The sequence below is a fragment of the Nylanderia fulva genome, unplaced genomic scaffold, assembly GCF_048542155.1.
Source record: "Nylanderia fulva isolate GAGA-0341 unplaced genomic scaffold, ASM4854215v1 Scaffold33, whole genome shotgun sequence".
In the NCBI taxonomy this organism is placed as follows: domain Eukaryota; kingdom Metazoa; phylum Arthropoda; class Insecta; order Hymenoptera; family Formicidae; genus Nylanderia; species Nylanderia fulva.
In genome coordinates this window covers 1829635-1847157 of record NW_028190400.1, presented here as the reverse complement: position 1 = coordinate 1847157, position 17523 = coordinate 1829635, and the positions used below count along the sequence as shown (strand labels likewise).

General features: G+C 34.7%; 2 protein-coding genes across 2 annotated transcripts in view; one reads left to right on the top strand and one right to left on the bottom strand.

Moving 5' to 3' along the window:
* sli (slit guidance ligand) overlaps window positions 1-17523 on the top strand; it is a 375739-nt gene that overhangs the window by 9725 nt on the left and 348491 nt on the right.
* Window positions 10748-13274, bottom strand: LOC146722339 (uncharacterized). Its single transcript, XM_085484981.1, has 2 exons — window positions 12075-13274; window positions 10748-11971 (listed from the first exon to the last, which is right to left on the bottom strand). Exons 1-2 carry the CDS (start codon window positions 13144-13146, stop codon window positions 11421-11423), a joined length of 1623 nt encoding a protein of 540 aa, XP_085341107.1. The 5' UTR covers window positions 13147-13274; the 3' UTR covers window positions 10748-11420.

Here is a 17523-nt window from a genome sequence, read left to right as displayed (position 1 = left end):
GTATGTCACGTTTTTTCTTTGATCTTCACCATGCGAGAACGTTGCTTTCTCAATCTTGTTTTCTATATATCTTTCACGATCTTATCCATGCATTATTTCAGAGATGTTCCATTGGCAATATGCGTATATATCTTTTACTTATCGTTAGATAATTAATCATTTTTGTTTAGCAAAAAACTTACTTTCAGTATGAATTTCTATTAGCAGTAGCTTTCATTTTATATATTTATGCAATGTATTTTTAAAACGCTCGAAAGACGTTACTTCCGATAGTTGACAACGTGTCACGACCCTCGATCGAAGAGCAATCCTTTTTTTGTACGTACACGACGACACGTGTTACGGACATCTGTCATCTGTCACCAAGAAGGACACGTGTCAAAGCTATGACTTGTTGTCGTAAATGCATGATGACTAAATCTGATTTTTTTTACGCTTGAATGCATAAATACTTCTTGTATATTAAATACTTTGATATTTTATCGTTATCTCGTATTTTTATCTCATCGCTACAAATATTTAAATAAGAAATGTCTTTTAATAGAAATATAAATAATATTGAAAAAAATATTGGAAATATCTATGGGGTCAGCATATTTTAAGTGTGTTTGAAAGGAATATATTAATTTATTTGCAGGAATATATTAATTTTGGTATATTGGAATATGATACAATAATTATATTAGTAGTCTCAATAAATATTATAGTATAATTAATATTGTGTATAAAAAAAAGAGAGAAAAAAATTTGCACAATAAACATTTTATTTTTATTTTTATTAATAAAATAATACTATATATTATATAAAACACTCTCTTGAAATAATAAATATTTTACAATATTCAAATTAATATGAATATATATTAATTTGAAAGATCGTCAATATAAAAATATGGATCATCGATATAATTTGAAAGAAAAATAGAACGTATTTTAATATAAATATATATAAATTTGAAAGATTAAAAAAAATACGTTATAAATAAGTAAGTTAAATTTGTTCTATTTGTTTATAATAAAAATATTCTTATATATATTTAAAGCGATTGAACATGCTTTTTATATCGATGCATATACATATGTATTATATATAGTATTGTAGCAATCAAAATTCGTGTTAGTACTAAATGAATTCTTTTAATATAGCCGCATATCGATAAATTACTGAAACCGACATATATTTTTGTCGCACGCTACACCGATTTTTATCAGAAGCATCAGCCAAATCTCGAAAGGGGAAGAAATATCATCAGACTTCAAACACTCGCATCGTCGCGTCCCTCGCGTTTCTTGCACCATAAAATTCCCGAAGAGTAGCGCGAAGCAGGAAACGCGGAAGACCTTGACGTGTTTTATCGGCGTCGATTTGAATTTTAAATCTTTCGTTCTCGGTTTATACTTGACTAATTTTCAATGATACCACAAACAGACATCCGTGCTCATCCGAAAACGGATCAATATATATTTTATGAAATAATTAAACTCGCGATAGATTAATCATTGAGGTTGTGATTTAATCTGCAATGTCTCGACACTGGATGCACAAGCTTGCTTTTAAATTAATATTGGTAGTATCAAATATTGACAAATGTTCGCCCATCATTTAGAAACAAATGAACAATATCTCACGTGGCGCAATATTGATTGTCAATATTGACGTGAACAATATATGCTTCGTGATTCGAAAATCAGGTTTCATATCTAGAGAGAATAGCTCGCGATATTAAATAATTCAATAATCTCTTTCATTTTCATTAAAAATTAATTTTGTTTGGTTAATTTTGAATTACATGAAGAGGAATTAATTATATTATTGAACGTTGAAGATTGCATTGATATTTGATCTGTCAAAGTAATCGCGCGTTACGATAATCTATACTTTTGCATATTTCTCGTTGACAATTATTTATTGCGGCAACAATAACTATATGAACCCGTGAACAAAAAAGTATTATATAAATTTGAAAGTAAAAATACTAAAGACATATTTTAACTCGTATTTTCCGCGGACTTTTACAAATGCGTACCGATTAACGAATTCAATGTTTCTATTTGAATTGCATACAAAATGGCTTGTTGCGAAAAGCGGTTCGTTAGCGTCGATAGTCAATATTGATTACCCGGAAATTTTCCAGCATCGCATTTACCTCTTAAGCCACAGTGCATAACAGCGAGGCGATTTCTCCGCCCATCATCGTTTACAGAGAGGGCAAGTGCTTTTCCTCAAAATGAACGGCGACGCATACGTTAATTTCACTCCATTACTATTAAACCGTGCGTTCGAAGTATCGATGCAGATAGTTCGTGGTGATACACAGTTACTTCAGTTCAATTAGATTCATAAAGGTAACAACGATACAATGACCGATATCATTTTTATTTCATTTCCACTCGACCATGTTTATTTTTTGCGCAGAAAATTTCAATTGTACATTTAAAGTCATAATGACACGCTTTATTATCATATTCTCTGCTTGTGATCTATATTGCTAAAATATAAACTTGAAGTTTAATCAAATTCTCTGACGCTTTCTTTCCACTCACGGCTACACGTAGGTTGTTCGCGCGCGATGTAAACAACCTCATCTGTTTGATTTAAAAAATACATAAATTGCATTTATATTAATGTATATATAAATACATGAAAGTAAGTTGAATTATAAATTGTATTACATTTTATAACAAGCAATGAAAGAGAAGTGTCATCATAGTCAGTATGTAAAACAACTCGTTTAATAATTTTAAAAAATATAGCCACGAGTTTCTATTCATATTTTTATATTACATGAGTATGAATCTTTTATTATGAATAATAATCTGTCGAGTTCATAAAATATTGGAAATGTGAGAAACTATAAATATCATCGAATACGTTTGTTGAACCAATATCAATGTTAGCATATATTGATTATGAAAGACAAGAAGCATGTTATATTTTAATCTGTGTTATTAATCGTACTTCTCTTGATTTCGCGGCTGATCCTTATTTCTTCTACGCGATTAAAATGCATTTTTGTCACTATCGTAAAATACGGATAAAAAGAGGAAGCGATTGACTTGGTCGTGTTCAAAACCATAAAATAAGAAATCTCACGACCGATCCAGTCTCATCGTAATTCTCAATACTCGGTTGCACGGGGTACGTACAGCCGACTTTCTCATACTTTCTCTTGTGCAAAATGACGATATCGAACGCAACGATAAAGGAGCATCGAGAAAATTCATCGACTTTAGTCTACAATCGTCCTTCTTCTCTCCCTTTCTCTATCGGCGACGAGATTATTTCGCGCAACCTCTAGTCGACCGTTTCTTCGATCCTCTGGTCGTCTACTTAACTTCATGATACCGCGGTCTTTCGCGGAGAAATACAGCTAAATGCCGGGCGATTTACGACTCACGCTGCTTTCGACAGCGATTACAGTGGGATAAAACCTCGGCGGGGACGCAGCGCCGATGCGGATGATAAAAATCGTGAATTATAAGTATCTGGCGACGAATACAGAATGACCAGAATAAGAATAGACGCAATCTCGAACTATATTAAAGCAGAAATATTTTACTATTATTAACGATTGAAAGCTAATTTAAACGCTTAAAAAAGCATATATATACATGTATATAACTATATATTTATGTAACTTCTAATGTTTAATCATTTTAATTTGTTTAATTAAAAAAATATATTTTTGTATATATATAATGCATAAAAATATTTCACAAGTAAAATACATATAAAATTTAAGATTAAATATCAAAATATTTGGTATAATAAATTAGTTCAAAAATCTCTCTCTCTCTCTCTCAATTTTTTTGAAGAAATAATTTATTTTTCTTTATATAAAGTTTTAATCTCAAATCTTAACGATACAAGTAACCGCATAATTTACACATTAGATCTTTATAAGCAATTTCTAACGTAGACGTGTACACGTTACGTATGATATTGATAAAGTGTTTCTATTTCACCGGATGGAATTAAGCAAAGTGTAAAGCAGTACAAATATGCGAGGGCTAAGTAAGTTGCGACGATATAGATAACCCTCGGCAATGGATAAATCAACTCCGGGCTCCACCCACATGGCAGTTACGAAATTCAGTGCAGTTCGATAAATCTCTCCCTCTGTCTCTCTTTCTCTTTTCTCCTTCCCTTTCACATTTGTTCCACTCCTCCAACATATCCTGATTCGCACTCGTCCCATAATTTGTCACATTTCAATCACTTCTTCGCCTTTCCAAGGATCTTTCTCTTATCGTTTCTTATGTTATATGTAAAGCGCCCTTATCAATGATTATATTCCGCGTTTCCCTTCCGGCGTATTCCTGGCTAAGAATAAATCATATATTAGAGGATAATTGCGCGGGCGGTACAAATAGTACAATTGAGAGAGAAGTAAAAAGGTCAACTCTCGATAAAGATCAGGGACGCATTGAAGTTCGGATTGGCCGACCAATCGCCTGAAGCGCATTCAGTTGGGAATGCCAAGACAACAGAGGAATGATATGATTTTTATTTTGCTTATCGGTTCGTTATACGATATTGTAGGGCGTGGTCAGTGTAATAAAAAGAATCGTATCTTTATTTTATTTCTATAAATTATATATACCCTCCAACCCTTTACTACTTTTATTCCCAATACTACTTTTATCACATCTAGTTATCCGCAAATATTTATGGTTATCAATTTGGCCGAAATTAATTCGATGATTCAATGATTGAATTTTAATTAATTAATATCATGTATGTGTGCTATTGAAATGTAAAAATTAAAAGAGAAGTGATTTTAGTAACGATTTGTAATCACGCAATTTGTATAGGAATTTAGCTCAAATAACTTAATTTATATTAGCATTTTTCAACACCTGATACGTGTCAAAAACACTTCACGAGGGAATTTGATGTTGAAATGGCTCGCATGATAAGCACTTGAAGATGCGTGATGAGGAGAAATAAAAAAAGAGAAACTTGCAGTGCGGAACGTTAATGGCTTTGACGAGTATCGTTGCGCTAGTGGATCGCCTGTGGGTTCAATTTACAGAAAGAGGATGAAAAAACGGGGGTAGGGAAAGAAAAGAGCAACGTGCGAGCTTACTGTGGCAGCTGAATTATTCATGTTACCAACGCTTCGAACCGATGATAAGGAACAAGGGAGGGAGAAGAAAATGGGGAGGGAGAGACGACCGTAAATTCCAATTTATAAAACTGTTAAGCATCCATGGACGTCCAGTTACCTGCGTACCTACTTTTTAGCTATCCCCACATATTTTTACCATCACGTATCGATCTATCTGTTGCTCTCTTTCTCACTCTCTCTTTTGCGTGCGTCCGAACGTGCGTGTGCGTGAACACACACGCATTCTTTCACCTGTCTATTTCATCGTATTTTCGTCGTGCTGTACCCATAAAGCGAGAACCCTACCTCGGTCTCGTGGGGACGCGGTAATGCTCGTCGAGAGGATGAGGAATGCCCTAGTGTATATAGAAAACACACACGAGCATAACCCACGAATGACGCGTGTACGTGTGCGCACATGTACGCATATATGTATATACATGCGCTTTGTCGGGAGTAGTTCGCATACCTCAAGCGGTGGCTCTCCTTCCCACGTTTTGAAGGGTGAAAATGTGCCCCCGGCGTGCAGGAAGGGTAGGTAATTGTTTTGCCCTGGGTATGCCAGTTCTCTCTCACTCTCCCTTTCCTTTCTTCTCTCTCCCTCTCTCCCTCCCCTTCCCTCCCCCTCTCTCTCTCTCTCTTGCTCTCTTCTCTCCGATTTGTATCATGCTTTTCATCCCTTTCCGTTTTTCTTCCTCTAGCTATCGCCCTTCTTTCCTTTTGCAACCCCTCTTGCCCTTAACAGTTCCCTTTGAGGTAAAGAAACGATTCTGGTGTCAAATCGACTCGCGCACTAATTACACGCAGCGGTTTGTGTCTCGCGCAATCAGGCTGCGATCAACGCACCCGTGCGCGCGTTGCTCTCGATGAAAAGAGGAGGGACAAAAACGGCGCGTTTGCTCGTTGATCACGCATCATCGCCGGTTCATCCTGTCCATTCCATCCCTTCCGTTCCGATCGGCCAACGAGTTTTCGTGAAAACGATTACCCGGTGCTAACCGATACTTTGTGCTTGCACGTCCCATTTATTCGAGCGATTCTCCGGTACAAGCGGTCACGAACGATCGAGTTACCGGTCCATCGTCGATTCCATCTCCCGCACACATCACCAACTGTTCGTTCGAGACTCACGTCACTTTTTTAGAATCGTACGAGTGGCATACGGTATCTACGGCTACTGACAAACGACTCGTCGGACATTTCCGAAAAAGAGAAGGATTTCGCCGAGCTTCCGTATGTATGGCACGCGTCTCATAAGAGATCGGGAAAGAACGACGGAGGTTAAAAGCGGCCCTAGAAGATCCAGTACCAGCGTTACTTGTATAGATACCTCTAAAATCGCAGCGTTACAGTCGCGACATTTATCATGTAATCCGCAGCGATCGATATACATACTTTTCTCTTAAAGGTCGCGCGAGACACCCGTCTCTCACTTTTCTGCTTTTATCCTCGTCTTCCTCTTCTTTCCATTGTGCTCTTGTTCTTACGCGGTTAATCTTGCGGATCCTCTTCGCGGAATAAAAAATAAAGCCACAGAATTCGTGCGCGATCGCTATCTATCGCGAAAGCGTGCGTCTCGTAGACCTTTCCTCTCGTTTTACCCTTATAGTACTTTCCCTTGCATATGTCTCGCGAACGCGCACGTGTACGAGAGCGCGACTCCGTCCCTCCCTCGCTTTCTGCGTTAGTGTGAGTATACTGAGGGATCCGCGCAACGATGTCGGTGCGTGGATAGCTTGGAGAATGCGTACATTCTTTATATACCGTGCCTAGCGTCATGCATTATTTTCATGCCGAATCGCGGGGAGATGGTTTTTTCGACCGCGGTAAGCGTAACTGCCAGGGAAAAGGAAATTTATTACTTAAGGGGAGAGAGTCGAGACATCTATATTATTTTGCTTCAATTCGTCTTGACAGTTTACAGGTCTGTTTCTGGGGTTTTGTCGTGGCAAAAAAAGAGAATTTTTTTATTCTCTTATTCCCGGAAGTTATTAATAAAAATAAACTTCTTTCAAATATATATATATATATATATATATATATATATATATACATACCATTTTTAAATATATTTTTGAGATTTTAACTTATACCATTTAATTTATGCGTTTATCCATCACTAATATCACGTATTCAAGTCACTTTCGACACTTTTGACATTTTTTAACCGTATGTGATTTGATACCTCCTAACCGACGATATAAATCCCGCGCACAAGTATTAGTACGCTATTAAACGACAAAATATATTCTCATAAAGTCGCATTTACGTGCGGACGATTATACGTCACAGATAATGCATCTGCAGCCGGTAGGTGCACCATTTTGAAGTATTTCGCTCGATATCCCACGCCGGGCACCAGAACGAGCCCTTTGCAAAGCACATGGTATACTTAAATACACGTGGCGTGTAGTTACATAGGTCAAGATAGGGTACGTACATTGGTGGAGGCAATTTCGAGAACTGTTATTCATAAAACGATAACGACCTGCGTGGCAATCTCGACCGCGGTGTTCAAGATAGGACTCCATTGCGAAGATAAAGCCGTAGAGAACAGTGAAGCAGAGGTCCGGCCAGCGGGACCTGCTAGTAATATAAGCCACGTCGAAACATTCGACCAATTCGGCGAAACGATTCATTTCGGAACCCTCATCAAATTAGTTGGCCTTCCAAGTTTTACGCATTTGTCTATTAGTATCGTAAACGTCTCCGTTTGCGTCGTAAATGTCATAAATATATTTCTTCAAACAACTGTTATGCCGTATTTAGCAATTACTTAAAGCATAATATAATAATGTTCGATACTTTTCTCTCGATAACTATTCATTCGCTCGATAACTATTCATTCGCTCGATTATTTACGATCCGACGAATACGTTGCTCGTTTACCCGCTTCAATTACTTGATTTGATATATGTACATTTAACATTTTGTGTGTCAAAGCATTTATTAGTCATGTCACGGCCGTTTATGTTTCATTTAAGTGTTACTGCCGTGTGTTCACTGCTACGTTAGGTAACGAAAATTTCAATAACAGTTTCGTTGATGCGCGAAAATGATATAAATTGATTACAATATTATTTATATTTTACTTTTTATGTAAATTTTAAATATTTAGTTTTACAATTTTAATTAAAAATTTTAATTATTATTTATTATTTCACAATTTTGATATGTATAATATTAATATTAAAATATTCGTAAGTTACACATAATTGTAATTTAATTTATAAAATTATATCAGTACGTTTGTGATAATTTTAAATTTCTAGAATGCAGAGTTCTACGCTCGATTTAAATATTATACGAATATGAAAAATATGTATATAATTTGCTTGAAAAATGAATACGAATCTAATTAAAAATTTATCTTTTTGCTGAATATATATATATATATACATATATTCTATTTTAAAAATTGATTAATCGTGAAAAAAACCAGTTACCATTCAAATATTTATTGCGAAGCTATCGATTACAATTTAATCTAAAAATCCACTTTAGTGCGTCGTGCATCGTGTGTGCTTAATTCCAGTAAATTTATATGTCATGCAAATTATATCAAGTGGTTAAAACAATATGTTCCCCGGCGACGCGCGTTTTCTTCGTTCCAGAAAATCAATCATCGGCGATCTTAAACAGGGCGCGCAGATACGCCGAAGTACGATCGGTTCTCCGTACACACGGTTTATCACTGCGAGTATTATATACCTTGTTGCATTCAATACATAAACACACACACACACACAGACATACACATGCATCCGCCACGCCGAGATTAGATACGCGACCGCACACTCCACGCGGGATTATCACATTGCATCCGACGATCGATCGATCCTCGAATGGCGTCGCCGTTCGACATTTCTCGAGAGAACGATGTAGAATCGGTGTCGGTGAACAAGAAAGGAAGGGCCCTGGGTTTGCGGTCGCGTCGAAGCTGAAACGAAACGTCGACCGAAAGTGAGGTACAAAAACAAAGAATGATAGGAGCAGGACGTTGCACGTAAGGGAGGAAAAAAGGTACGCGAAGCCATTATAGATTTGCCATTAGAGCGTGCCCACCGGATGACTTTATTTAAAAGTCACAGGGAAAAAAGAGCGCTTCTCTTCCGCGGCCTTCCTTCGGCACCTTTTTCTACTTGCGCTTCGCTTCTCTCGTCTCGTTACTATATTATCGGTTAGATACGGTGAACGAGAGAGCGAAGCGTGTGTTAGAAAATACACTTTCTTGCCAGTGACGTGTTCGGAATGCCGTCGTGATTAATGTTGCGTACGAATGATAAGCATATAGTGTCAATATTGAACTTATGACACTACTCCGTCATCGATATCTGCGTGACAATGGCGCGAGTGGAAAAAGTTTAGTGACTTTGAGACACAAAAAGAAAAGAATTACACAATCATTCACAAAAAAAAGAAGAAAGAAAGAAATCGCAGAAAAATAATTGCTCATGCGACTGCAATTAAAGCGAAGAATTAATTGCTTCCGATGTCCTTGGAAAATTGTCACATTTGCTTTATGCTTGAATAATGTAATACATTTGCTCGTTAAATATTTAACATTACGGTCATTAGAAACAGATCAGGAATTAATATTATATAAATGCATTAATATTTATCTCGACTTTTCGTTTTAATATGATTTTCAGAAATTCTCAATTTATACATAATGTATATAGAATTTTGTCATATATATAATAAAGTCTAACAAGGGACATGTCACAACTGTCCGGAACCGATTTGATTCTCCTTGAAATATGTTGTTAAATACACAAATCTAAAAGACACGTATTTTTTTATACGTGCGCAATTTGAGTTTTAAGGGGTGAAACACCCCTTTAAAGAATAACGGTATTTTTCTTTAGGATCAAATATCTGCTAAACTATAAGAGATATAAAGAAAAAACGTACAACAAATTTTAATGGCTTGAAGAGTACTTTAAAGTTATATGAACAAAAATTTTTTTTTTTTTTTTTTTTTTTAAAAACCCTCACCACCTAATTTTTTTTTTCAAAATTAAAAATTTTGTTTTACCTAATTTAAAGCTTATTTTTTTCCAAATTCAACCATGTGTAATAAAGTTATGTTACGAAATATCATTTTCGAAACAAAGTGATAAATATAAGGCCAACTTATCGAGCTGAATATTCGAGATGTTCAGTCAACTACCATTTATTACATGTATAAATTATAAAACTACAGTCATTATATTATATTAAAACTAACGCAAATTAACGCAAATTACAATCATTCTATAAACGTTTCGACCGCACGCGGTCTTCTTCAGTATAATTATTGAAAAATAAATTCTTACAATTCACATGATATCGAAATTTAATTATAGTTATTCAGAATCGAGAGTTTTTGAGCAGTTAACGCGTGTTTCAATCCGTCCTGTCCAACAATGTTCGCCTCGATATGATCTCTGATTTTGTTCAGATCTCGGATGATTTCATCGTTAATATGCGAGAAATTAACCCGTACCGTAGGCGCTATCATCGTTCTTCTTGACAATTTTGCTACTTATTAACAGTTATTAAGGATGACACTTAACAAACAACAATACAGAAAGACAGCTCATTTTAAACTCCCATGAGTTTAAAATGAGCTGTCTTTCTGTATTGTTGTTTGTTAAGTGTCATCCTTAATAACTGTTAATAAGTAGCAAAATTGTCAAGAAGAACGATGATAGCGCCTACGGTACGGGTTAATTTCTCGCATATTAACGATGAAATCATCCGAGATCTGAACAAAATCAGAGATCATATCGAGGCGAACATTGTTGGACAGGACGGATTGAAACACGCGTTAACTGCTCAAAAACTCTCGATTCTGAATAACTATAATTAAATTTCGATATCATGTGAATTGTAAGAATTTATTTTTCAATAATTATACTGAAGAAGACCGCGTGCGGTCGAAACGTTTATAGAATGATTGTAATTTGCGTTAATTTGCGTTAGTTTTAATATAATATAATGACTGTAGTTTTATAATTTATACATGTAATAAATGGTAGTTGACTGAACATCTCGAATATTCAGCTCGATAAGTTGGCCTTATATTTATCACTTTGTTTTCAATACACGAGCGACAATTTGTATTAATTTATCATTTTCGAAAATTAATTATAAACGCTCCCGTATATACGCTCATCCGTGCTATGTGCGTAAGTAATTACCGTCGAACAATAAAATATATAAAAAATGTTTTTGTATAATTCTTATTTATGTTTTCTATGTATTTATAACTGTGTATTGTGTATATTTAGATTTTTTTAAAAATGTATTTGCATTTTATATTATTCACTCATTATACACATTACAATAATGATATTCGACAAAAAAATGTTTCAAACATAATGACTTCTTGCACCAAGAACATCTTACTACAGCTATATTATTGCAACCTTCGATATCACATTTTGTTAAAGTTTCGTCTAAACTAAAGTGTACTGGATTTTCGAATTCGTCTGGTCTTTCATTCGTATAACCACTTTTAAACCACGAATATTTAAATAAGTTTTGATATCGTGGGGATGACAATTGATTATGTATCAAAGATTGCAATTTTATTATATTATTTCGTTCATGTAAGTTTATATTACTTTCCAACAGTAAAACCGCATCTGAAAATCTTTTAGCAAAATTTTTCCAAATTCTGAATCCATGAACATCTAATGGCTGTATTTTCCCTGTAGTTCCTTTCGGTATTATCATAGTAGTAATATGTGTTCCAGGAGGTGTTAAATCCGAAATCATATTGGGGCAATGTCCAGTCCATGAATCGATAAGAAGAACGCTATTAGGACCAATGTTTGCGAAATAAGCTTCTTCTAACCACATTTTAAAATGATCTGTACAAAATATAAATGTTAATTTAATAGTTTTTTTATGACTCTTATTAAATTGTTAAATAAAATAAGGTTGTTAAAAAAAGTAATTATAAAAGGAAAATACCTGATGTCATTTTACCAGATTTCGATGCTTTTACAATAACATTTTCTGCTTTAAATAAATTTTCTTGTACTCTTGGTCCAAATTTACCATTAGCTTCTTTTAATACAATAAATAAAGGGGACAACAAATTGCCATTACAGGATATTATTGGTTGTATCGTATATGAATGGGTTGTTGATGATATGGATTGCACGACACGTTCTACTTTCTTTTCTCCCTGGTTAGACAATGATCTTCCAGAGTGAAGTTCCAATTGGAAACCACTTTGATCTGAATTGTAAATATTTTCAGATCCAAACTGTTCAATAAGAGGTTTTACTGTTTCCAGAAAATCATCAGCTGATTTTTGCAAATCAGCAGAATCTTCTAATGTTCTTCTAGTGACAAACTTCGTAACTTTTCTTGAAACAATTCGGTGAGACTTCTTAAATCTTGCTATCCAACTGTGAGATGCTTTAAATATAGGATTTAAATTTCCTATTTCTTCTTGAGCTTGTAAAGCCCATCTTTTTAAATCAATATCATGAACCATGAATCCTGATTCGACAGCTGCAGTAAATTTATCATGTGTAAATTTGGAGATGTAAGATAATTTTTCTGTACGACTTCCACCTGATTGTATTTGTTCTTCCCATCGCCTTAACTGACGTTCAGATGAAACTCTTCTAAATTTATTTTGTACTACTCTTAGAGGACGATTCCTTTTTCTGTCATTACTGTTTTCATCAGTGTCCCGAAATCGCCAATACTCAACAGCTCGTCTTTTATAAGAACTATCAAAATTTGTATCATCATTTGAACAATGAGGATGAGAATTTAAACTATCTTCATGCCATGCTTCTTCGTCATCTTCAATTATTTCAAAACTATGTAATTTATAAGGTTCTTCATAATCGAGATATATTTCTTCCGTTACTTCCACCCCATTATAATGAAAAACGCTATCCAGTAATATTTTTTTAATGTTTTCCTTTAATTCCACTTCTGCTTCAGTTACTGGCGTTTCTGTTAAATATATTGAATTTATTGACACCAATAAAAGTCTAACAACGTTAAGCGGATTGATAATCATATTCAAAGATGTTATATTTTGCTTTCTATTGCAATAAAAGAACAGTTTACACAGATATTATTACAACGAAAAGACTACACCGACTGTGAGAATTATGCTGCTACATGAACAATTTATATTAACTTATCAGAAATACGTCATCACATAATCTTATTTTATTATTTATTTTAACGTATTAAAGATTTTATTGTAAAAATTATAACTTATCTGGAACACGTACACATAATCTTATCTTATGATTCATTTAACGTAAGATATAAAATTTGTTTATGCCAAATATTGCGACATTGGTATTCGCAAGATTCAATTAAAAAATAATTTTATTATAAAATATAATTGTTTTTAATTTTTATAGAAGAAATTAAATATTAAAGAAATAATAAGAAAGCAGGGGGTATATTTAAAAAATTCTTATTAATTATATTTAAAAATTTTTTTTTAAATCTAAATATACACAATACGCAGTTATAAATACATAGAAAACATAAATAAGAATTATACAAAAACATTTTTTATATATTTTATTGTTCGACGGTAATTACTTACGCACATAGCACGGATGAGCGTATATACGGGAGCGTTTATAATTAATTTTCGAAAATGATATTTCGTAACATAACTTTATTACACATGGTTGAATTTGGAAAAAAATAAGCTTTAAATTAGGTAAAACAAAATTTTTAATTTTGAAAAAAAAAATTAGGTGGTGAGGGTTTTTTAAAAAAAAAAAAAAAAAAAAAAAATTTTTGTTCATATAACTTTAAAGTACTCTTCAAGCCATTAAAATTTGTTGTACGTTTTTTCTTTATATCTCTTATAGTTTAGCAGATATTTGATCCTAAAGAAAAATACCGTTATTCTTTAAAGGGGTGTTTCACCCCTTAAAACTCAAATTGCGCACGTATAAAAAAATACGTGTCTTTTAGATTTGTGTATTTAACAACATATTTCAAGGAGAATCAAATCGGTTCCGGACAGTTGTGACATGTCCCAAGTGAATTATTAATTAACAGCGTTACACATAATAGATAGAATCTATTATACTCGTATTAGGTAAATATTGCAATAGCGCAATTCACAACAATCAGATTGTATAGCTTATATTATTTATAGGAAATTATTGATCTCATACACATAAAATGTAATGAATGAATGTATTGATAATTATGCGTTTCAGAATTTATAAAATCTTTGTAAATATTATATACAGACGCATTTCTATATATAATAATCTATATATAACATCTCGCTTATTATAATATCTCACTTCAAAAAATTCGGATATAATAAGTTATTTTTCATAAATTTAGATTTAATATCTATATGATTGATTATCTTTCGATTCAATATCTTGTCATTATAATCGGATTACGATATAATCGGGCATGCGACAAAACAGGATTAATCCACAAGATTTATATGTCTATCAGTACACATCGTTCTCAATAAACACAACAACGAACGCATGTTATCGTCAGGGGTGCTTAGCGGTCGAGAAACTCGCACGTGTCATATATAAGGAACCGATTGAGTTCACCGTTTATTCTGTCGACCAATTGCTGACGCGTCACACGAAGGGACGAAGTACTCGAGGGGCAAGAAAACCGACTCTCGACTATGTGCTCGTGGCTTCGTTTCGCCATATCCCGATGAAGGAGAGTCGAGGAAAGGAAAACGAGGATTTCGTAAGACAGGAATGGGGACGAGCAGAAAACGGAGTCTAGACCGATTAGCGTTTGGTCGCCGGAACTTCGAGACGGGCTCGGAAAACCGACGGAAGTGGCTGGACTTCTTCCACGGTAGCAGGCTAAGAGGACGGGTGGAAAGACAAATAGAATTCGGAAGGAGTTTTTGCCGCCCGGCAAGATTTAATAGCCGGCAGGCTCCTGGATGGATACGAGGGGACACAGGCGAATGCGAAATTTCCGTGGACAGACATGAGAAATTAGGGACATGCTTCCTGCGGTTCCTCCCGTTTCGAGGGATGTTCTCTGATGATCGTTTCGCCACAAAACAACTCGTCTCGACTATCGGCAATAAAAGTGAGCGCGGAACATTAAGATCCCATCCGAGTTAATGAACATGATAAAATGGAAATGATAATTATCACCACTGAGACAAGTCTGATTAGAGATATCTATTAATTATAATGTGAATTAAAATCATGGAAATATAACAGTTAAATAATTACATAAATATTGTAAATTGAGATGGAAGAAATTTATTGTCAAACACAAAGAGATGCCGTGTGTTAATGTAACAACTCATTACAACGACATTACAGTATTAGATTGCTGTAATTACGAGTAGTATTATCGCAGGTACGATTAATTAATTACTAAAGAGTTTCTCTGTTTCTCAGATCTGTGTATTAATATGCTTGTATGAACATGAAACGAGTTGTTCGATAATTAACATGTAGAACTGAATTATAAATTGGCTATAATTTAAAACATCTTAGCAGAAGATGAAACAAATGTTTGCCGCATGGGAAACGATTAATAGCAGTTATTAAAAATCCGGTACAAGTAATTAAAGTAATTTAATTTTTATAATTTTGCATTTTGTTGATTTATAACAGTTGTAAAAAACGACACAGCATATCTTATTTGTCAAAACATTTTTTTTAATATTAAATACAAGATTTTTTTTTTAATTATTTTAAGTAGAAAAGCAAACAAAAGGTGAATTTAATACGTTTTATTAAATAAACTCTCTTGGAGAAGGAATAAACGAACTTCTTAGTTTCTTTAAATGTTGCTAACAAGGAAAGAGTTGAGTAAAACAGAGTTTATTTCTGCTTTTAATTCTTGCCGTTATTCATTTCTTTGAAAGGATAAATGCAATTTCGAATATTACGAAAAAATAGGTGTTGCAGGAAAAAATTCATTTTGACAGAAATGGAATAATTAAGCAGCGCTGTGTCGGACGTATATTTCTGTATATATTTCATGAAACGTTATGAAAATACGTTTGTACAAGAGAAAGAGAGAGAGAGAGAGAGAGAGAGAGAAAGTAAGTGAAAATTTCGGACTTTATGTTTCATTGTCAAAGATAAAATTGCATTTGAATTTTTTGTATGATATTAGTTTTTTTGTCAAACTGACAACGATATCGGTTTGCATACTGATCGGATCCCCTTTGTACGGTTTACGAAGTTTCGCGCAATTTTCGAAAGGAAAAAATCGATATTGATTTCCGCCAATCACTGAAGTGTCGATACAGCAGAGAGAAATACTACTTCTGCGGTAATCCTTTCTCATCTCTTTCGGTCCCGGGGGGACACGAGTGGATGCCACGAGGAATGAAAGAAGATCCTTCCCCCGATTAATACACAGCACCGTCTCCATGTCGCCAAGGACCGTGTACTGCACCACACTCTTGGTCCTCTTCTTAAGCACGTCGGAAGGTGAAAGGAAGGAGTGGGCCGAAGGCCGAGAAGGAGGGTTAGCTTCCAATTCGTATCTAGTGTGATTTCCCCGGGGTAAAGTCGACCGATCAACCGATCGAGTGGGTGGTTGAAAACCGCACTGGGAAACCTAATATATCCGAGAGAGAGTCCCTCCGTTCTCACTCTCTTACTGTGATCTGTAAAAGCTTTAAGAGGGCGTACGAGCGTTATCTCGCTCGCGTTGTCCTCGAGCGTTTACATTTCTCGAGTATATATGGCACGCGCGCGTTATCCAAGTAAGTATAATAAGATGTAGGTATGTAACATATGTGTTATACATGCGGAAGAAACAGTTTTTGCAGAAGATGTTTCGCTTTGATAGAACTACGATCATCTGTATTTTTCTAAACTCTTTTAAAATTCAAGTTCTCGATTACTTTATACTCTTTGATCGCATCCATTTTTCATAATCTGTTTTATACCGAGAACAATTTCACAAGTGTGCGCCTCCAAGTAATACTTTAAATTCTAGATCCAAATTAGTACCGCGGAAACATTATCGCTATCGATGTTGATGTTTGATGATTTTTCGATGTTGTTGACACACGATGTCTCACTGCTTTTAATATCGGACATCGATTTTCGATCGATCGCGCGATGTTCCGCGACATTCTTTCGCGATAGATAGTCGTGCGCGCATTTTAAAAGAAAGACCTTAAAAATCCATTTTGCACGGGCCATTAGGCACACATGTTAGCCAAACATCTCTTGTTCCAAAGCAAACTATGCGCCCCGGAGGTTTTTCACGAAAAGTCGTCGAATTTCTTCGGTTCGTAGGGCACGGATCCGTCTACTGTAGAAACTCGTGAGAGATAGAACGCGGAAATATTGAAGAAAGTGAAGATGTATGTACGCGCCATTCACGATAATGTCAGCGCTACATTATTGAGTAGTGGCAAAAGTGATAGGATCTGAGTCTTTAGAAC

Coding starts and splice junctions, on each gene's coding strand:
- LOC146722339 (XM_085484981.1), bottom strand. CDS start 13,146: ATGATTATCAATCCGCTTAACGTTGTTAGACTTTTATTGGTGTCAATA. Junction 11,972..12,074: donor ATCTGGTAAAATGACATCAG/GTATTTTCCTTT, acceptor TATTTTGTACAG/ATCATTTTAAAATGTGGTTA.